At 46.7% G+C, this 23,581-nt stretch overlaps 1 protein-coding gene across 1 annotated transcript in view; it reads right to left on the bottom strand.

The window, feature by feature from the left end:
- The window catches only part of LOC139230643 (tenascin-X-like), a 293,996-nt gene that overhangs the window by 70,790 nt on the left and 199,625 nt on the right, over window positions 1–23,581 (bottom strand). The window contains exons 34-39 of the mRNA XM_070862456.1: window positions 22,737–22,840; window positions 20,668–20,702; window positions 20,100–20,356; window positions 16,476–16,757; window positions 12,767–13,048; window positions 9,810–10,091 (exon numbers count right to left, since the gene is read on the bottom strand). Coding sequence (XP_070718557.1) covers window positions 9,810–10,091; window positions 12,767–13,048; window positions 16,476–16,757; window positions 20,100–20,356; window positions 20,668–20,702; window positions 22,737–22,840 — 1,242 coding nt within the window. The remainder of the gene's footprint in view (window positions 1–9,809; window positions 10,092–12,766; window positions 13,049–16,475; window positions 16,758–20,099; window positions 20,357–20,667; window positions 20,703–22,736; window positions 22,841–23,581) is intronic.

The raw sequence follows: 23,581 nt of genomic DNA, 5'->3' as shown, positions 1-23,581 counted from the left end.
AGATACACCGGTGAGTATTGGGGAGTGACACCGGGGAGTATTGGGGAGGGACACCGGGGAGTATTGGGGAGTGACACCTGGGAGTATTGGGGAGATACACCGGGGAGTATTGGGGAGATACACCGGGGAGTATTGGGGAGTGACACCGGGGAGTATTGGGGAGATACACCGGGGAGTATTGGGGAGAGACACCGGGGAGTATTGGGGAGATACACCGGTGAGTATTGGGGAGATACACCGGGGAGTATTGGGGAGTGACACCGGGGAGTATTGGGGAGAGACACCGGGGAGTATTGGGGAGATACACCGGGGAGTATTGGGGAGATACACCGGGGAGTATTGGGGAGATACACCGGGGAGTATTGGGGAGTGACACCGGGGAGTATTGGGGAGATACACCGGGGAGTATTGGGGAGTGACACTGGGGAGTATTGGGGAGAGACACTGGGGAGTATTGGGGAGTGACACCGGGGAGTATTGGGGAGAGACACCGGGGAGTATTGGGGAAGATGCTGGGGAGTATTGGGGAGTGACACCGGGGAGTATTGGGGAGAGACACCGGTGAGTATTGGGGAGTGACACCGGGGAGTATTGGGGAGGGACACCGGGGAGTATTGGGGAGTGACACCTGGGAGTATTGGGGAGTGACACCGGGGAGTATTGGGGAGTGACACCGGGGAGGGAGAGAGAAAACAGGGAATTATAGACCGGTCAGCCTGACATCGGTAGTGGGTAAAATGATGGAATCAATTATTAAGGATGTCATAGCAGTGCATTTGGAAAGAGGTGACATGATAGGTCCAAGTCAGCATGGATTTGTGAAAGGGAAATCATGCTTGACAAATCTTCTGGAATTTTTTGAGGATGTTTCCAGTAGAGTGGATAAGGGAGAACCAGTTGATGTGGTATATTTGGACTTTCAGAAGGCGTTCGACAAGGTCCCACACAAGAGATTGATGTGCAAAGTTAGAGCACATGGGATTGGGGGTAGTGTACTGACATGGATTGAGAACTGGTTGTCAGACAGGAAGCAAAGAGTAGGAGTAAATGGGTACTTTTCAGAATGGCAGGCAGTGACTAGTGGGGTACCGCAAGGTTCTGTGCTGGGGCCCCAGCTGTTTACACTGTACATTAATGATTTAGATGAGGGGATTAAATGTAGTATCTCCAAATTTGCGGATGACACTAAGTTGGGTGGCAGTGTGAGCTGCGAGGAGGATGCTGTGAGGCTGCAGAGCGACTTGGATAGGTTAGGTGAGTGGGCAAATGCATGGCAGATGAAGTATAATGTGGATAAATGTGAGGTTATCCACTTTGGTGGTAAAAACAGAGAGACAGACTATTATCTGAATGGTGACAGATTAGGAAAAGGGGAGGTGCAAAGAGACCTGGGTGTCATGGTACATCAGTCATTGAAGGTTGGCATGCAGGTGCAGCAGGCGGTTAAGAAAGCAAATGGCATGTTGGCCTTCATAGCAAGGGGATTTGAGTACAGGGGCAGGGAGGTGTTGCTACAGTTGTACAGGGCATTGGTGAGGCCACACCTGGAGTATTGTGTACAGTTTTGGTCTCCTAACCTGAGGAAGGACATTCTTGCTATTGAGGGAGTGCAGCGAAGGTTCACCAGACTGATTCCCGGGATGGCGGGACTGACCTATCAAGAAAGACTGGATCAACTGGGCTTGTATTCACTGGAGTTCAGAAGAATGAGAGGGGACCTCATAGAAACATATAAAATTCTGACGGGGTTAGACAGGTTAGATGCAGGAAGAATGTTCCCAATGTTGGGGAAGTCCAGAACCAGGGGTCACAGTCTAAGGATAAGGGGTAAGCCATTTAGGACCGAGATGCGGAGGAACTTCTTCACCCAGAGAGTGGTGAACCTGTGGAATTCTCTACCACAGAAAGTTGTTGAGGCCAATTCACTAAATATATTCAAAAAGGAGTTAGATGAAGTCCTTACTGCTAGGGGGATCAAGGGGTATGGTGAGAAAGCAGGAATGGGGTACTGAAGTTGAATGTTCAGCCATGAACTCATTGCATGGCGGTGCAGGCTACAAGGGCCGAATGGCCTACTCCTGCACCTATTTTCTATGTTTCTATGTTTCTATGTTTCTATGAGATACACCGGGGAGTATTGGGGAGGGCACCGGGGAGTATTGGGGAGATACACCGGGAAGTATTGGGGAGAGACACCGGGGAGTATTGGGGAGAGACACCGGGAAGTATTGGGGAGAGACACCGGGAAGTTTTGGGGAGAGGCACCGGAGAGTATTGGGGAGAGACACCGGGAAGTATTGGGGAGTGACACCGGGGAGTATTGGGGAGAGACACCGGGGAGTATTGGGGAGATACACCGGGGAGTATTGGGGAGAGACACCGGGGAGTATTGGGGAGCGACACCAGGGAGTATTGGGGAGCGACACGGGGAAGTATTGGGGAAGACACCGGGGAGTATTGGGGAGATACAAGTGCACACCTGGTAATAAGATGTGACCTGTAACCACCAGCATACCTTACCACCAGGCGTGCACTTGCAAGAGACAGGTATATAAGGACAGGTCTCAGGCAAGTGCAGCATTCCAGAGCTGTGAAATAAAGGTGCAGGTCCAGAGTGACCTTGACTTCACTACATGCCTCGTGTGAATCTGTACTGAGGGGACAGGACTTTACAGTGGCGACGAGTTACGGGATTACAGAATCCACAGAATAGCGAACAACGGATCAGATGAAAAGTACAATGCGGGAGACAATTGGGATCACCTTATAGAAAGGCCCCAGCAAAGCTTTGTAACCATAGGCGACAATAAGGCAGACAAGAGAAGAGCCCATCTCTTGACCAGCTGTGGCTCGAAAACATACGCTTTAATGAAGGATCTGTGGGCACCCGAGAAACCAGCAAGCAAGTCGTTTGAAGAATTGAGCACACTGGTAAGAGACCACCTGAAGCCAGCGAGCAGCCTACACATGGCCAGACACAGGTTCTACAACCACAGACGCTGTGTGGGCCAGAGCATACCCGACTTCGTGGAGGAACTTCGGAGGTTGGCTAGTTTATGTGAGTTCTCCAATGAACTGAGGAGAGAAATGCTGAGAGACTTTTTCATTGAAGGAATAGGCACGGAGGCATATTCCAAAAGCTCATAGAGACCAAGAACCTGACCTTAGAGGCAGCAGCACTGGTTGCACAGACATTCTTGGTAGGGGAAGAAGAAACGAGGTTGATTTACAATGCAGGTACGACAACTAACGAAATAATGGAACAAGAATTTCACAGCACTAAACAAGCTGCTACCACCACACACAGACAAAACCGGGAGAACAGGCTCTCGACAGCAGGCAGAAGCCATCAAGGGCCACAGGAACGGCCGTTCACACCTCATCAACCCACAATGCGAGCAATCAACTACAAACTGAGAGAAGCTCAAGAGAGATCAGCCAGACGCAGCTCATTCTTTGGGAACACTTTAAACAATGGAACAGGTCTGTGCTGGAGGTGTGGGGGTGGGCACTCGGCAAGGGGATGTCGATTTCAGCAGGCTGTTTGCAGAAATTGTGAATATACAGGGCATTTGGCCCGCATGTGCAAAAAAACGGCAGCTCGGCTGGTATACGAATCGGATGGGTCGGAAAGCGGACCAGAAGATGGTGGGGACAGTACCTGGGACACCGATGTACAGCGGGTCAACATGATCAATGGCCGCTGCTCCTACAACAGGACGCCTCCTATAATGATGAGGGTCCTACTCAACGGGATATCTGTCAACATGGAGCTGGATATGGGAGCGAGTCAATCTCTCATGGGCGCTCAACAATTTGAACAACTATGGCCGCATAAAAGAGACAGACCAAAACTCACAAGGGTCGGCACCACACTAAGGACCTATACCAAAGAAATCGTACCAATCCTCGGCAGCGCCATGCTCTCTGTCACACACAAAGGGACAGTGAACCGACTTCCCCTGTGGATTGTCCCCAGAGACCCCCCAGCACTGCTGGGGAGAAGCTGGCTGGCAAAACTAAACTGGAAATGGGATGATGTCCATGCCATGTCATTAGAGGAATGGACCTCCTGCTCAACAGTTATAAAGCGATTTGAACATCTCTTTCAGCCAGGTGTGGGCACTTTCAAAGGGGCCAAAGTCAAAATCTACATCGCACAGGATGCTAGGCCGGTCCATCACAAGGCCAGAGCTGTACCCTATGTGATGAGGGTAAAGATTGAGCATGAACTAGAGAGGCTTCTGCGGGAAGGCATTATATCACCTGTGGAATTTAGCGACTGGGCAAGTCCCATCGTCCCAGTCATGAAGCCTGATGGATCCGTACGAATCTGTGGGGACTACAAATCTACCATAAACAGAGTCTCCCTACAGGACCAGTACCCGCTGCCCAGAGCGGAGGACTTATTTGCCACATTGGCTGGAGGTAAACTTTTCTCAAAATTAGACCTCACATCTGTTTATATAACGCAAGAATTGACCGAGGAATCCATCAACACACATCGAGGCCTTTTCATGTACAATCGATGCCCATTCGGCATCAGGTCGGCAGCTGCCATATTCCAGCGCAACATGGAGAGTCTGCTCAAGTCCATCCCGGGGACGGTTGTATTTCAAGACGTCATACTTATCACGGGCAGGGACACCGACTCCCATCTCCGTAATTTGGAAGAAGTACTAAAGCGGTTGGATTGGGTAGGCCTACGAGTCAAGAAATCCAAGTGCCTGTTTCTCGCACCCGAGGTTGAATTTTTGGGCAGAAGGATTGCCGCTGATGGAATCCGCCCAACAGAGTCCAAAACAGAAGCAATTCGCCTGGCACCCAGGCCCCGGAATGTCTCAGAACTGTGCGCCTTTCTCGGGCTACTCAATTACTTTGGGAACTTTATGCAGAACTTAAGCACGCTGCTGGAGCCTCTCCACATGCTACTCAGGAAGGGGTTCGATTGGTTTTGGGTGGACGCCCAGGAACGCGCCTTCAATAAGGCACGCAACCTTCTGTGTTCCAACAGTGTTTTGACTTTCTTTGATCCAGGTAAAAAGCTAGTTCTCACATACGATGCGTCAGCGTATGGGGGCGGGTGCGTTTTGCAACATGTCAATAGTGCGGGCAAATTACAACCCATAGCTTATGCCTCCAGGTCACTATCGCGGGCGGAGCACGGGTACGGAATGGTAGAGAAGGAGGCGCTCGCGTGCGTGTACGGTATCAAAAAGATGCACCAATACCTTTTCGGGGCCAAGTTCGCATTAGAAACTGACCACAAGCCCCTCACATCCCTACTATCCGAGAGCAAGGCAATAAACGCCAACGCCTCAGTGCGCATTCAACGGTGGGCACTCATGCTGGCATCTTACGACTACACAATAAAGCACAGACCAGGCACAGACAACTGTGCCGACGCGCTCAGCAGACTACCCCTGGTGACCATGGAAGGGTCTGACGAACAGGACTGTGAGATAGTCATGGCAATCAATGCCTTTGAGGCCACAGATTCGCCTATGACGGCTCGCCAAATCAGAGCCTGGACGGACGGCCAGCGACCCCACATTATCTTTAGTAAAAAGATGTGTCCTAACCGGTGACTGGGCAGAGGCACACGATGCCTGCCCCGAGGAATTAAAACCCTTTCACAGGCGCATGCATGAGCTATCACTACAAGCAGACTGCCTGATGTGGGGCAGCCGAGTAGTCATGCCTCTGCGAGGCAGAGAGGCATTTGTCTGGGAGCTCCACCGCGAGCACCCGGGGATCGTTCTCATGAAGGCCATAGCCAGATCCCACGTCTGGTGGCCTGGTATTGACGCGGACTTGGAGCTCTGTGTCTGAAGGTGCACCATTTGTGCTCAACTCAGCAATGCCCCCAGGGAGGCTCCCCTGAGCCACTGGCCCTGGCCTACCAAACCATGGTCGCGAGTGCACGTAGACTATGCGGGCCCATTCATGGGCAAAGTGTTCCTCGTATTTGTAGATGCATTTTCAAAGTGGATCGAATGCACCATTTTAAACTCGAGCACAACCTCTACCACTGTGGAGAGCTTCGCAACCATGTTTGCAACGCACGGAATCCCTAACATATTGGTCAGTGACAATGGTCCGTGCTTCACCAGTGCAGAATTCCAAGACTTTATAATTGACCACGGCATAAATCACATCAAGACGGCACCGTTCAAGCCGACCTCCAACGGCCAGGCGGAGAGAGCAGTGCAAATCATTAAACAAGGCATGCTTAAAATCCAAGGTCCCACGCTGCAGGGTCGCCTGTCGCGACTGCTGCTGGCATACAGATCTCGTCCGCACTCACTGACTGGGATTCCCCCGCGCAACTGTTGATGAAAAGGACTTTAAAAACAATGCTCTCATTAATCCTCCCAGACATGCACGAAATCGTTGAGGCAAAGCGCCGTAAGCTGACTGAGTACCATGACAGAAATTCGAGGGGGAGATGGAATGAGATAGGGGACAAAGTGTTTGTACGAAACTATGGCAGGGGTCCCAAATGGTTTGCAGGGACAGTAACGGGCAAGGAAGGAAACAGGCTACTGGTAGTACAAATGGACAATGGCAAAACATGCCGGAGGCATGTAGACCAAGTCAAAAGCAGATTTACCAACAGCACTGCGGAACCAGAGGCAGACTACAATGTGGAACTCACACCACACCTGGAGGACAGACAGAGGGAACAACCTGAGAAAAGGGCAATCCCAACAGACAGCCCAGGTGAGTCAACAACAATCACACCAATCGAAACAGACAGCCCAGGCCAGATACCAGCAACCACACCCAAAGAAAAACAGACACCAAGGCAAACAACTGAACCACAACTCAGACGCTCCACACGAGAGCGTAGACCACCTAAGAGACTGAAGCTATAAAGACAATAAGACCTTGGGGGAGGGTGATGTCATGTATCTTACATTATTATATATAACTGTATCCTAACATGCTATACATGACTGTAATAAGATATGACCTGTAACCACCAGCATACCTTACCACCAGGGCTGCACTTGCAAGAGACAGGTATATAAGGACAGGTCTCAGGCAAGTGCAGCATTCCAGAGCTGTGAAATAAAGGTGCAGGTCCAGAGTGACCTTGACTTCACTACATGCCTCGTGTGAATCTGTACTGAGGGGACAGGAGTTTACATTATTTTTTCAATTTACTGAGAAATTGATTCCTGTACCCCAATATAACCAGAATATAGTTCGGTGTTCCTTTTTAAATGTCGTTTTCAGGTATTTAAAAATCGGGTTGCTCATAGGTGGGGGATTGTCAGTGATTTAAAATGTGAATTTTTTGTGATAAACCCATATTCATCAAACTGCACCAAGTTACCACTCTTAACTAAATCGAGGAATATTTTTAAAGCAAACATTCTTTAAAAATAAAAAGACGTTATCAAACAGCGCCTGATTGTGCCGGCTGAGGGCAGATTCAGCACTGGACAATTCGCGAATGAATTGGAGTAGAAACTCGGGAAAAGAAACACTTCGCAAACCAAGTGCAATTTGCTGCGCCACTTTGCACCCGGATCGCTAATTGCACCCAAGGCGGAAACTCAGCCTCCCACGGGTCAGAATCCTGGGGCCTGGCCTGCACGGATTATGAGACCCACTGCCAAGCTAACACACATGGCAGGGACAGTCAGCAGTTGGAGGACAACTTGCCCTTGGCTAATGGCACCAGGGACCTTACTGGCCAACTGAGGTCTTGTGGTGAGCCAACAAAGGAACAACATAGGAGCAAGAGGAGGCCCTTCAGTCCCCCGAGCCTGTTCCGCCATTCAATGAGATCACGGCTGATCTGTGACCTAACTCCATCGACCCGCCTTTGCCCCATATCCCTTAATACCCTTGGTTAACAAAAATCTATCAGTCTCAGATTTACAGTCAACAGTTGCCATTTGCAGAAGAGAGTTCCAAACTTCTGCCTCCCTTTGTGTGTAGAATTGTTTCCTAATTTCACGCCTGAAAGGCCCGGCTATTATTTTTAGGCTATGACCCCTAATCCTAGACTCCCCAACCAGCAGAATTAGTTTCTCTCTATCCACGTTATCTGTTCCCCTTAATATCCTGAAAACTTCAATCAAACCATTCCTGAATCTTCTCAGTTCTCGGGAATACAACCCAAGTTTGCGTAACCTCTCCTCGTAATTTAACTCCGGGTATCATTCTGGTAAACCTACGCTGCATTCCCTCTAAGGCCAATATATCCTCCCTAAGGTGTGATGTCCAGAATTGCTCGCAGCCCAATCTCTTAAACTCAACCAGAGCCTCGTGGCCTTTACTCTGCTGTGTTACGTAAACTGGCCAGATTTCCATAGCAACATGGCCTTACTCCCCCAACAACCCCCCACCCCACCCCACCCCTCCTCCACCATTCTGTTGCTTTCAAACAATGGGAGAAGACATGTTTTTGAAGCAGGGTTGCTAACCCTTCAAAATAGGCCTGAAATCTACGGGAATTGAACACAATAGAAGCAGGAGTCGGCCATTCGGCCCCTCGAGCCCGTTCCGCCATTGAATAGGATCATGGCTGATCTGATCATGGACTCAGCTCCACTTCCCCACCCGCTCCCCATAACTCTTTATTCCCTTATCGCTCAAAAATCTGTCTATCTCCGCTTTAAATATATTCAATGACCCAGCCTCCACAGCTCTCTGGGGTAGAGAATTCCACAGATTTACAACCCTCTGAGAGAAGAAATTCCTCCTCATCTCAGTTTTAAATGGGTGGCCCCTTATTCTGAGACTATGTCCCCTTGTTTTAGTTTCCCCTATGAGTGGAAATATTCTTTCTGCATCCACCTTGTCAGGACACCTCATTATCTTATATGTTTCGATAAGATCACCTCTCATTCTTCTAAACTCCAATGAGTATAGTCCTAACCTACTCAACCTATCTTCATAAGTCAACCCCTCATCTCCGGAATCAACCTCGTGAACCTTCTCTGAACAGCTTCCAATGCAAGTATATCCTTCCTTAAATACAGAGACCAAAACAGTACGCAGTACTCCATGTGTGACCTCACCAATACCCTGTACAGTTGTAGCAGGACTTCTCTGCTTTTATACTCTATTCCCCTTGCAATAAAGGCCAACATTCCATTGGCCTTCCTGATCACTTGCTGTACCTGCATACTAACTTTTTGTGTTTCATGCACAAGTACCCCCAGGTCCCGCTGTACTGCAGCACTTTGCAATTTTTCTCCATTTAAATTATAATTTGCTTTTCTATTATTTCTGCCAAAGTGGATAACCTCACATTTTCCCTCATTATTCTCCATCTGCCAAATGTTTGCCCATTCACTTAGCCTGTCTATCTCCCTTTGCAGATTATTTGTGTCCTTGTCACAACTTGCTTTCTCACCTATCTTTGTATCATCAGCAAACTTGGCTACATTACACTCGGCCCCTTCATCCTAGTCATTAATATAGATTGTAAATAGTTGAAGAATAATGTTCAGGACCCTGCTGAGTGCAACAACTGAGGACAAGAATCATCAGGAGGCATTAAATGTGTTATTTTTACATTTTCTTTGAACACTTTCAGTTATTCCTTATATCCCTCAAAATATACTGGAATTGGGAATAAATACACAGTTAGACTGATGGTGGTGAATCGGGCAATGAAGACTCTGTTGGCTTTACCATTGGCTGTGGCGAAGGAGGCCGCCGCAAGGATGGAAGTGTCGGGTGGTGGGAGGGGCAATGGTGAGAGACGTGGGGGTCAGCTGATAAAACCTCCTGGAAACTATCTTGAAGCAGAGGTCAATCGATGCTCGAGAGCAAGAGAGATGTACCTGTGGTGGACACGACAGTGGTCAAGGGTTTGGTACGTTGGCCACGGAGGATCCCGTAGAGATAGACGGTGTATCTGGTAGTAGGCTCGAGGCCTGTGATGAGGTACGCTCGCTGCCCGCCAGCGACTGTGATGTTCTGGGTCTCCTCAGAACCCTGGACTCGGTACTGTATGAAAAATGAGTCAAAGACCCTGTCCACGGTCCAGGAGAGTCGGAGCGAGTTAGCCGTGACACTGGGGACTGACAGACTGCCCAGTCTAACCCTGTCGTCCTCTGGGGAAGCTAAGAGAGAGAGAGAGGGGGGAAAAAGCAACCAAACGTTACCGTTGCCCGGACCACAGCAGACTGAGAGAAGAGATCGAGAAGCTGTACAGGAACTGGAGGAAAGGGAATGTGGGCGCGAGTTCATTCTCCAAATTTAACGTCACTCGATTAACGAACCTTGCCTCGCTACAGCTACTGAAAGCAGAATTCGAAGCTTGTTTCATGTAAATATATTTCCACACACACACACACACACACACTGTGATCTTTCCAGGCAAGACTGAACCACAACTTGAGGGGAGTAATCAGTGTCTCCTGGCCACAAATCCTGCTGGGTGGGAGCACAGGTCAGAAATAAAACTGTCACACAATAAAGAGGAAAGTCTTGCATTTATATAGCGCCTTTCATGGCCTCAGAATAACCCAAAGCGCTTGACAGCCAATGCAATACTTTTGAAGTGTAGTCAGTGTTGAAATGGAGGAAACGTGGCAGTCAATTTGCGCACAGCAAGCTCCCACAGACAACAATAAGATAAATGACCATCATACCGTTCTGCTCCGAGAACCCTGTGTTCCACCAATTCGAGCCTATTAGAATCATACAATGGTTAAAGCACAGAAGAAGACCATTCGGCCCATCGAGACCATGCCGGCTCTCTGCAAGAGCACGCCAGCTAGTCCCACAATCCCGTCCTTTCCTCCCAGCCTTGCAATTTTGTTTTCCTTCAGATATTTATCCAATTCCCTTTTGAAAGCCACGATTGAGCCTGCCTCCACCACCCTTTCCGGCGGTGAATTCCAGATCCTAGCCACTCGCTGCGTAAAACAGTTTTCCCTCATCTCGCCTTTGGTTCTTTTGCAAATCACCTTAAATCTGTGTCCTCTGGTTCTCGACTCTTCCGCCAACGGGAACAGTTTCTCTCTCTCTCTACTCTGTCCAGACCCCTCATGATTTTGAACACCTCGATCAAATCCCCTCTCAACCTTCTCTGCTCCAAGGAGAACAACCCCAGCTTCTCCAGTCTATCCACGTAACTGAAGTCCCTCATCCCTGGAACCATTCTCCAAAATCTTTTCTGCACCCTCTCTCAGGCCTTCACATCCTTCCTAAAGTGTGGTGCCCAGATTGGACACAATACTCCAGCTGATGCCGAACTGCTCTTATACTGAAATCCTCTTGTAATAAAGGCCAACATACCATTTGCTGCCTGAATTGCTTGCTGTTCCTGCATCTTAACTTTCAGTGATTTGTGTACAAGGACACCCAGGTCCCTCTGAACACCAACATGCCCCAATCTCTCACCATTTAAAAAATACTCTGCTTACTACTTTTCTGACCAAAGTGGATAACTACACATTTCTCCACACTATATTCCATTTACCATGTTCTTGCCCACTCACTTAGCCTGTCTATATCCCCTTGAAGTCTCTTTGCATCCTCCTCACAACTTACATTCCTACCTAGCTTTGTATCTTCAGCAGACTTTGATATATTACATTTGGTCCCATCATCCAAATCATTGATATTGTGAATAGCTGGGGCCCAAGCACCGATCCTTGCAGTACCCCACTAGTTACAGCCTACCATCCCGAAAATGACCCGTTTATTCCTACTCTCTGTTTTCTGTCCATTAACCAATCCTCAATCCATGCTGTATATGCTCTGAGAACTCTGTGCTCCTCCAATTCTGGCCTCTTGTGCATCTCACATTTTTAATCGCTCCACCATCGGTTGCCGTGCCTTCAGCTGCCTGGGCCCTAAGCTCTGGAACTCCCTCCTCAATCTCCACTGCCTCTCTACATCTCTACCTCCTTTAAGAAGTTCCTTAAAACCTACCTCTTTGACCAAGTGTTTGATCAACTGCCCTGATATCTCCTTATGAGGGCTCGGTTTCACGTTCTGTCTGATTTACTCTGCTGTGAAGTGCTTTGGGACGTTTTACTTCGCGAAAGGCGCTATATAAATGCAAGTTGTTGTTGTTAAGATTGAGGTTGCACAAATGAATCACAGAATACTACAGCACTGAAGGAGGCCACTTTGCCCATTGAGTGTGAACCAGCTCTTTCGAAAAGAGCAATCTAATTAGTCCCTCTTCCCCGCTTTTGCCCCATATGTAAACTATGCACCGGTGAGGATGCTCACAGGTTTGTGGAGCTGTTGAGTTGTGAGTGGCTTAGCCAGTCACGTGATGTTCACAAGACTCAATAAAACCCCGGCCAGTTGGGTTCGGTGGATCCACGATGAGGCAGATGGTTGTGAGCCTGGTGGATGAACTGGCAATGTGCAGCGTGATTGTTAAACCTTTTGTTAATAAACCAACTAGCTCTTAATAGCACTGTGTTGCTATGAATTCTTAAGCAAAGAACCCATGAATAAAATACATTACACCATACCCCTGAAATTGTTTCTCCTTCAAGCAGTAATCCAATTCCCTTTGGAAGGTAACGATTGAATCTACCTCCCGAACACTGCCCGAACAGACAGTGCATGAATTATGCTAATGTTGCCCAGCTTGTGCAACGCTCGTTATGCTAATTCACAGCTTTTTCTCCACAATCCAGTCGTGTAAAGGCCTGTTGCACGGGGGCAGGGCCCGTGCTTCATTACAGATTTGTACCTGAGAATAACAGGAATAAAGACTGACAGAGAGAAACATGTTCACATTAAAAGGGCCCCGACTGCTCCCAAGTACCTGTGGTGGTTGCTGCAATGGTCAGGGGCGGTGTCCACAGCCCACCGTAAATCCCGTAGAGATAGACGATGTATCTGGTAGTAGGCTCGAGGCCTGTGATGAGATACGCTCGCCGCCCGCCAGTGACTGTGATGTTCTGGGTCTCCTCAGAACCCGGGAGTTGGTACTGTATGAAAAATGAGTCAAAGACCCTGTCCACGGCCCAGGAGAGTCGGAGCGAGTTCGCCGTGACACTGGGGACTGACAGACTGCCCAGTCTAAATGGTTTTACAGTGTCTTTCTCTGGGGAAGCTAAAAGAGAGAGGGGGAAAAAGCAACCAAACGTTACCGTTGCCCGGGCCTCAGCAGACTGAGAGAAGAGATCGAGAAGCTGTACAGGAACTGGGAGACAAAAAGCAGGAAACTATAGACCAGTTATCTTAACATCTGCAATTGATAAACGCTGGTGTCCATTATTAAGGAATACTAACAGGACATTTAGAAAATCATAATACAGTGAAGCAGAGCCAACATGGTTTTATGAAAAGGAAATCACGTTTGACAAATTTACTGGAGTTCTTTGAGGATGTAACAAGCAGGGTGGATAAGGGGGAATGAGCGGATGTGGTGTATTTGGATTTCCAGAAGGAATTCGATAAGGTGCCACATAAAAGGTTACTGCACAAGATAAGAGCTCACGGGGTTGGGGGTAATATGTTAACATGGATAGAGGATTGGCTAACTAACAGAAAACAGAGAGTCAGGATAAATGGGTCAGTTTTAGCTTGGCAAATTGTAACTAGTGAGGTGTCACAGGGATCAGTGCTGGGGCCTCAACTATTTAGAATTTATGTTAATGACTTGGATGAAGGGACTGAGTGTAATGTAGCCAAATATGCTGCTGATACAAAAGTAAGTTGGAAATCAAGTTGTGAGGAGGATACAAAGAATCTGCAAAGGGATATAGACAGGTTGAGTGAGTGGGCAAACATTTGACAGATGGAGTATAATGTGGGAAAATGTGAGGTTATCCACTTTGGTAGGAAAAATAAAAAACAAATTATTATTTAAATGTGAAGAGATTATAAAATGCTGCAGTACAGAGGGATCTGGGGGTCCTTGTACATCAAAGACAAAAGGTTAGCATGCAGGAGCAGCAAGTAATTAGGAAGGCAAATGCAATGTTGGCCTTTATTGCAAGGGGAATGGAGTATAAAAGCAGAGAAGTCCTGCTACAACTGTACAGGGTATTGGTGAGGCCACACCTGGAGTACTGTGTTCAATTTTCGTCTCTGTATTTAAGGAGGGATATACTTGCATTGGAGGCAGTTCAGAGAAGGTTCACGAGGTTGATTCCTGAGATGAAGGGGTTGTCTTATGAAGATAGGTTGAGCAAGTTGGACCGATACACATTGGAGTTTAGAAGAATGAGAGGTGATCTTATTGAGACATATAAGATTCTGAGGGGGTTTGACAGGGTAGATGCAGAGAGGATGTTTCCCTTCGTGGGGGAGTCTAGAACTAGGGGACATAGTCTCATAATAAAGAAATGAGGAGGAATCTCCACTCTTAGAGGGTTGTGAATTTTTGGAATTCTCTGCCCCAGAGAGCTGTGGAGGCTGGGTCATTGAATATATTTAAGGCGGAGATAGACAGATTTTTGAACGATAAGGGAGTCACGGGTTGTGGGGAGCAGGCAGGGAAGTGGAGTTGAGGCCAAGATCAGATCAGCCATGATCTTATTGAATGGCGGAGCAGGCTCGAGGGGCCAAATGGCCGACTCCTGCTCCTATTTCTGATGATCTTGTGTTCTCCGACAAACCAGCAATGAGCTAAAAGACCATCATATTGTTGTGCTCCGGGAACTCTGTCTTCTTCCAATTCTGACCTCTTGCGAATCCCCCATTTTTATCGCCCAACCATCGGTGGCCGTGCCTTCAACTGTCTAGGTCCCAAGCTCTGGAACTCCCTCCCCAAACCTCTCCCAATTCTCTACATCGCTACCTCTTTTAAGACGATCCTTATAGACCACGTCTTTGACCAAGCGTTTGGTCACCTGCCGAAGACTGCACTGGCGCACTGGAGGCGATGTTGAATCTCCTCATCAATGTCTGCTTTTGCTGACAAGAGGCTCCTGAGATATGGGAAATGGTCCACGTTGTCCAGGGCCGCGCCCTGAATCTTGATGACTGGGTATTGCTGTGCGGCAAGGACAGGCTGGTGGAGGACCTTTGTCTTAAGCGTGAGGCCCATGCTTTCTTATGCCTCGGTGAATACATCGACTACATCCTGGAGTTCAACCTCAGAATTTGCGCAGACGCAGGCATCGTCCACACACTGTAGCTCAACAACAGAAGTTGGAGTGAGCTTGGACCTGGCCTGGAGGTGGCGAAGGTTAAACAGCTTCTCAATGGTTCTGTGGTTTAGTCCCACTCCAGCGGGGAGCTTGTTGACTGTGAGATGGAGCATGGCGGCGAGCAAGATTGAGAAGAGGGTTGGGGTGATGATGCAGCCCTGTTTGACCCCGGTCCGGTCGTGGATTGGGTCTGTGATGGATCCGTTGGTAAGGATCACGGCCTGCATGTCGTCGTGGAGCAGGCGGAGGATGGTGACAAATGTTTGGGGACGTCCGAAACAGAGGAGGACGTTCCATCGACCCACACCAGAGCAGCCTTCGTCTGCCTGAGGAAAAGAGTGTTTGAAGACCAGGCCCTCAAAACTACCACCAAGCTCATGGTCTACAGGGCTGTAGTAATTCCTGGCCTCCTGTATGGATCTGAGGCATGGATGATGTAAAGTAGACACCTCAAGTCGCTGGAGATATATCACCAATGATGTCTCAGCAAGATCCTGCAAATCCCCTGGGAGGACATGTGCAGCAACATCAGTGTCCTCGACCAGGCCAACATCCCCAGCATTGAAGCACTGACCACACTCGATCAGCTTCGCTGGGCAGGCCACATAGTTCGCATGTCGGACACAAGACTCCCAAAGCAAATGCTAAATGCGGAGTTCCTTCATGGCAAACGAGCCAAAGGTGGACAGCAGAAACATTATAAGGACACGCATAAAGCCTCCCTGATGAAGTGCGACATCCCCACTGACACCTGGGAGTCCCTGGCCGAAGATCACCCTAGGTGGAGAAAGTGCATCCGGGAGGGCGCTGAGCTCTTCGAGTCTCAATGCCGAAAGCGCGAAGAGGTCAGGCGCAGACAGTGGAAGGAGCGTGTGGTAAATCAGCCCCCCTCCCTTCCCCCGATAAATGTCTGTCCCACCTGTGACAGGGTCTGTGGCTCTCCTATTGGACTGTTCAGCCACCAAAGAACTCACTTCACCAGTGGAAGCAAGTCTTCCTCGATTCCGAGGGGCTGCCAATGACGGTGGTCACATGCTCTAATATCTCCCTGTGTGGCTCGGTGTGAAATTCTGTCTGATTTACTCTGCTGTGAAGCACCTTGGGATATTTTACTAGACGAAAGGTGCTATATAAATGCAAGTTATTTTTGCTAAGATTGAGGTTGCATGAATGAATTATGATAATGTTGCACAATTTGTGCACGCTGGTTATGCTAATTCACAGCTTTTTCTCCGCAATCCAGTCATGTAAAGGCCTGTTGCACGGGTCCAGGGCCCTTGCTTCATTACAGATTTGTACCTGAGAATAACAGGGATAAAGACTGACAGAGAGAAACATGTTCACATTAAAAGGGCCCTGACTGCTCCCAAGTACCTGTGGTGGTTGTTGCAATGGTCAAGGGCGGTGTCCGCAGTCCACCATAAATCCCGTAGAGATAGACGATGTATCTGGTAGTAGGCTCGAGGCCTGTGATGAGGTACGCTCGCCGCCCGCCAGCGACTGTGATGTTCTGGGTCTCCTCAGAACCCTGGACTCGGTACTGTATGAAAAATGAGTCAAAGACCCTGTCCACGGTCCAGGAGAGTCGGAGCGAGTTAGCCGTGACACTGGGGACTGACAGACTGCCCAGTCTAACCCTGTCGTCCTCTGGGGAAGCTAAGAGAGAGAGAGAGAGGGGGAAAAAGCAACCAAATGTTACCGTTGCCCGGACCACAGCAGACTGAGAGAAGAGATCGAGAAGCTGTACAGGAACTGGAGGAAAGGGATTCCGACTGAATGTGGGCACGAGATCATTCTCCGAATTTAACGTCACTCGATTAAAGAACCTTGTCTCCCGACAGCGACTGAAAGCAGAATTTTGAATATTTGTTTCATGTAAATATATTTGCACACACACACACACACACACACACTGTGATCTTTCCAGGCAAGACTGAACCACAACTTGAGGGGAGTAATCAGTGCCTCCTGGCTACATACCCTGCTGGATGGGAGCACGGGTCAGAAATAAAACTGTCACACAATAAAGAGGAAAGTCTTGCATTTATATAGCGCCTTTCACAGCCTCAGGACGTCCCAATGATCTTTACAGCCCATGAAGTATTTTTTAAGCGTAGTCGCTGTTGTAGTGTAGGATCTTGTAACGTGTAATAAGACTGGATTAATTAATGATCTCATGGTAAAGGATTCTCTTGGGAAGAGTGATCATAGCGTGATCGAATTTCAAATTCAGTTTGAGGGTGAGAAAGCTAGGTGTCAAACGAGTGTCCTGTTCTTAAATAAAGGCAATTACAAAGGTATGAAGGCAGAGTGGGCTGAAGTGGACTGGAAAAATAGATTAAAGTGTAAGATGGTAGATAAGTAATGACAGACTTTTAGGGAGATATTTCATAACTGTCAGCAGATATATTCCAGTAAGAAAGAAAGACTCGAAGAGAAGGATGAACCGTCCGTGGTTAACTAAGGAAGTAAAGGATGGTATCAAATTGAAAACAAAGGTATACAATGTTGCGAATAATAGTGGAAGGCCAGAGGATTGGGAGATGTTTAGACACCAGCCAAGGAGGACTGATAAAATAATAGAGAGAAGATAGTTTATGAGAGTAAACTAGCAAGAAAAATAAAAACAGACAGTAAGAGCCTCTACAGGTATATAAAAAGGAAGAGAGTATTTAAAGTAAACATTCATCCCTTAGAGGGTGAGACTGGGGAATTAATAATGGGAAACAGGAAAATGGCAGAGACTTTGAACAATTATTTTGTATCGATCTTCACAGTTGAAGACACTAAAAGCATCCCAATTATTGATAATCAACGGGCTATTGGGAGGGGGAACTTTAAAATATCACAATCACTGGAGAAATAGTACTAGGCAAACTAATAGGACTAAAGGTGGACAAGTCCCCTGGACCTGATGGCCTGTATCCTAGGGTCTTAAAAGAAGTGGCTGCAGAGATAGTGGATGCATTGGTTGTAATCTACCAAAATTTCCTGAATTGTGGGAAGGTTGAGCAGATTGGAAAACCACAAATGGAACGCCCTTATTGAAAAAAGGAGGGAGACAGAAAGCAGGAAACTATAGACCAGTTAGTCTAACATCTGTCATTGGGCAAATGCTCTAGTCCATTATTAAAGAAGTATTAGCAGGACATTTAAAAAAAGCATAATACAGTCAAGCAGAGTCAGCAGGGATTCATGAAAGGGAAATCATGTTTGACAAATTTTCTGGCATTCTTTGAGGATGTAACGAACAGAGTGGATAAAGGGGAACCAGTGCATGTGGTGTATTTGGATTTCCAGAAGGCATTCGATAAGGTGCCACATAAAAGGTTACTGCACAAGATAAGAGCTCACGGGGTTGGGGGTAATATGTTAACATGGATAGAGGATTGGCTAACTAACAGAAAACAGAGAGTCGGGATAAATGGGTCTGTTTCAGCTTGGCAAACTGTAACAAGTGGGGTGCCACAAGGATCAGTGCTGGGGCCTCAACTATTTACAATTTGTATTAATGACTTGCATCAAGGGACTGAGTGTAATGTAGCCAAATTTGCTGATGATACAAAGGTAAGTGGGAAAGCATGTTGTTAGGAGGTCACAAGGAATCTGCAAAGGGATATAGACAGGCTGTGAGTGGGCAAAAATTTAGCAGATGGAATATAATGTGAGAAAATGTGAGGTTATTTACTTTGTTAGGAAAAATATAAAAGCAAATTCTTATTTAAATGGGGATAGATTACAAAATGCTGCAGTACAGAGGGATCTGGGGGTCCGTGTACATAAAACACAAAAACTTGTCATTCAGGTACAGCAAATAATCAGGAAGACAAATGGAATGTTGGCCTTTATTGCCAGGGGGATAGAGTATAAAAGCAGAGAAGTCCTGCTACAACTGTACAGGGTATTGGTGAGGCCACACCTAGAGTACTGCCGACAGTTTTGGTCTCCGTATTTAAGGAGGGATATACTTGCACTGGAGGCTGTTCAGAGAAGGTTCACTAGGTTGATGCTTGAGATGAAGGTGTTGTCATATGAAAAAAGGTTGAGATGGTTGGGCCTATACACATTCGAGTTTATAATAATGAGAGGTGATCTTATGTACGATAATGAGGGGGCTGGGCAGAGAGGAATCTAGAAGTAGGGGACATTGTTTCAGAATAAGAGGTCGCCCATTTAAAACTGAGATGAGGAGAAATTTCTTCACTCAGAATCTATGGAATATTCTGCCCAAGAGAGCTGTGGAATCTGGGTCATTGAATATATTTAAGGCGGAGATAGATTTTTGAATGATAAGGGAGTCAAGAGTTATGGGGAATAGGCAGGGAAGTGGAGTTGAGGCTAAGATCAGATCAGCCATGATCTTATTAAATGTCAGAGCAGGCTCGAGGGGCCAGGTGGCCGATGCCTGCTCCTGTTTCTGATGATCTTATGTTCTCACACAAACCAGCAATGAGATAAAAGACCATCATATTGTTATACTCCGAGAACTCTCTTCTTCTAATTCTGCCCTCCTGAGCATTTCCCATTATTATCGCCCAACCATCGAAGGCCGTGCCTTCAACTGTCTAGGCCCCAAGCTCTGGAACTCCCTCCCCAAAACTTCCCAACTCTCGACATCTCTACCTCCTTTAATTCAATCCTTAAAACCTACATCTTTGACCAAACATTAGGTCACATGCCCTGATATCTCCTTGTGTGGCTCGGTGTGAAATTCTGTCTGAATTACTCTGCAGTGAAGCACCTTGGGACATTTTACCAGGCGAAAGGCGCTATATAAATGCAAGTTATTATTTCTTAAGATTGAGGTTGCACGAATGAATTATGATAATGTTACCCAGTTTGTGCATGCTCGTTATGCTAATTCACAGCTTTTTCTCCGCAATCCAGTCGTGTAAAGGCCTGTGCATCCTTACAGATTTGTACCTGAGAATAACAGGGATAAAGACTGACAGAGAGAAACATGTTCACATGAAAAGGGCCCTGACTGCTCCCAAGTACCTGTGGTGGTTGTTGCAATGGTCAAGGGCGGTGTCCGCAGTCCACCATAAATCCCGTAGAGATAGACGATGTATCTGGTAGTAGGCTCGAGGCCTGTGATGAGGTACGCTCGCCGCCCGCCAGTGACTGTGATGTTCTGGGTCTCCTCAGAACCCTGGACTCGGTACTGTATGAAAAATGAGTCAAAGACCCTGTCCACAGTCCAGGAGAGTCGGAGCGAGTTAGCTGTGACACTGGGGACTGACAGACTGCCCAGTCTAACCCTGTCGTCCTCTGGGGAAGCTAAGAGAGAGAGAGAGGGGGAAAAGCAACCAAACGTTACCGTTGCCCGGACCACAGCAGACTGAGAGAAGAGATCGAGAAGCTGTACAGGAACTGGAGGAAAGGGATTCCGACTGAATGTGGTCGTGAGATCATTCTCCAAATTTAACGTCATTCAATTAAAGAACCTTGTCTCCCTACAGCTACTGAAAGCAGAATTTTGAATATTTGTTTCATGCAAATATATTTCCACACACACACACACACACACATACTGTGATCTTTTCAGGCAAGACTGAACCACAACTTGAGGGGAGTAATCAGTGCCTCCTGGCTACAAACCTTGCTGGATGGGAGCACGGGTCAGGAATAAAACTGTCACACAATAAGGAAGAAAGAATTGCATTTATATAGCGCCTCTCATGGCCTCACGACATTCCAATGATCTTTACAGCCCATGAAGTATTTTTTAAGTGTTGTCGCTGTTGTAGTGTAGGATCTTGTAACGTGTAATGAGACTGGATTTATTAATGATCTCATAGTAAAGGTTCCTCTTGGGAAGAGTGATCATAGCGTGATCGAATTTCAAATTCAGTTTGAGGGTGAGAAAGCTAGGTGTCAAACGAGTGTCCTGTTCTTAAATAAAGGCAATTACAAAGGTATGAAGGCAGAGTTGGTTAAAGTGGACTGGGAAAATAGATTAAAGTGTAAGATGGTAGATAAGTAATGACGAACATTTAAGCAGATGTCAGCAGATATATTCCAGTGAGAAAGAAAGACTCTAAGAGAAGGTTGAACCATCCGTGACTAACTAAGGAAGTAAAGGATGGTATCAAATTGAAAACAAAGGCATACAATCTTGTGAAGAATAGTGGAAGACCAGAGGATTGGGAAATTTTTAGAAACCAGCCAAGGACAACCAATAAAATAATAGAGAGAAGATAGTGTATGAGAGTAAACTAGCAAGAAAAATAAAAACAGTTGGATCTTCTCCAGGTGCATAAAAAGAAATAGAGTATTTAAAGTAAATATTCATCCCTTGGGGAATTAATAATGGGAAACGGGGAAATGGCAGAGACTTTGAACAATTATTTTGTATCGATCTTCACAGATGAAGACACTAAAAGCATCCCAATTATTGATAATCAACGGGCTATTGGGAGGGGGAACTTTAAATATCACAATCACTGAAGAAATAGTACTAGGCAAACTAATAGGACTAAAGGTGGACAAGTCCCCTGGACCTGATGGCCTGTATCCTAGGGTCTTAAAAGAAGTGGCTGCAGAGATAGTGGATGCATGGGTTGTAATCTACCAACATTTCCTGAATTGTGGGAAGGTTGAGCAGATTGGAAAACCACAAATGTAACGTCCCTATTTAAAAAAGGAGGGAGACAGAAAGCAGGAAACTATAGACCAGTTAGTCTAACATCTGTCATTGGGCAAATGCTCTAGTCCATTATTAAGGAAGTATTAGCAGGACATTTAGAAAATCATAATACAGTCAAGCAGAGTCAGCATGGATTCATGAAAGGGAAATCATATTTGACAAATTTTCTGGCATTCTTTGAGGATGTAACGAGCAGAGTGGATAAAGGGGAACCAGTAGATGTCATGTATTTGGATTTCCAGAAGGCATTCGATAAGGTGCCACATAAAAGGTTACTGCAAAAGATAAGAGCTCACGGGGTTGGGGGTAATATGTTAACATGGATAGAGGATTGGCTAACTAACACAAAACAGAGAGTCGGGATAAATGGGTCTGTTTCCGCTTGGCAAACTGTAACAAGTGGGGTGCCACAAGGATCAGTGCTGGGGCCTCAACTATTTATAATTTGTATTAATGACTTGCATCAAGGGACTGAGTGTAATGTAGCCAAATTTGCTGATGATACAAAGGTAAGTGGGAAAGCATGTTGTTAGGAGGTCACAAGGAATCGGCAAAGGGATATAGACAGGCTGCGAGTGGGAAAAAATTTAGCAGATGGAATATAATGTGGGAAAATGTGAGTTATTTACTTTGTTAGGAAAAATATAAAAGGAAATTCTTATTTAAATGGGGAGAGATTACAAAATGCTGCGGTACAGAGGGATCTGGGGGTCCTTGTACATAAAACACAAAAATTTGTCATTCAGGTTCAGCAAATAATCAGGAAGGCAAATGGAATGTTGGACTTTATTGCAAGAGGGTTAGAGTATAAAAGCAGAGAAGTCCTGCTACAACTGTAGGTGAGGCCGCACCTGGAGTACTGCGTACAGTTTTGGTCTCCGTATTTAAGGAAGGATATACTTGCTGTTCAGAGAAGGTTCACGAGATTGATGCTTGAGATGAAGGTGTTGTCATATGAAGAAAGGTTGAGATGGTTGGGCCTATACACATTCGAGTTTATAATAATGAGTGGTGATCTCTTGTACGATAATGAGGGGGCTGGACAGAGTAGATGCAGAGTGGAGGTTTCCCATTGTGACGGAATCTAGAACTAGGGGACAAAATTTCAGAATAAGGAGTCGCCCATTTAAAACTGAGATGAGGAGAAATTTCTTGTCTCAGAATCTGTGGAATTCTCTGCCCCAGAGAGTTGCGGAGGCTGGGTTATTGAATATATTTAAGGCGGAGATCGACAGATTTTTGAGCGATAAGGGAGTCAAGGGTTATAGGGAGTAGGCAGGGAAGTGGAATTGAGGCCAAGATCAGATCAGCCATGATCTTATTAAATGATGGAGCAGGCTCGAGGGGCCAGGTGGCCGATGCCTGCTCCTATTTCTGATGATCTTATGTTCTCACACAAACCAGCAATGAGTTAAAAGACCATCATATTGTTATACTCCGAGAACTCTGTCTTCTTCCAATTCTGGCCTCCTGAGCATTCCCCATTTTTATCGCCCAACCATCGGTGGCCGTGCCTTCAACTGTCTAGGCCCCAAGCTCTGGAACTCCCGCCCCAAAACTTCCCAACTCTCTACATCTCTACCTCCTTTAATTCAATCCTCATAACCTACATCTTTGACCAAACATTTGGTCACATGCACTGATATCTCCTTGTGTGGCTCGGTGTGAAATTATGTCTGATTTACTCTGCAGTGAAGCACCTTGGGACATTTTACGAGGCGAAAGGCGCTATATAAATGCAAGTTATTGTTACTAAGATTGAGGTTGCACAAATGCATTATGATAACTTTTTCTAGTTTGTACAACGCTCGTTATGCTAATTCACAGTTTT

The sequence above is a fragment of the Pristiophorus japonicus genome, chromosome 19 (genome assembly GCF_044704955.1).
Source record: "Pristiophorus japonicus isolate sPriJap1 chromosome 19, sPriJap1.hap1, whole genome shotgun sequence".
Classification (NCBI taxonomy): Eukaryota; Metazoa; Chordata; class Chondrichthyes; family Pristiophoridae; genus Pristiophorus; species Pristiophorus japonicus.
Note: the sequence above shows the minus strand (reverse complement) of the source record. Positions and strands in the feature narration are given on the sequence as shown.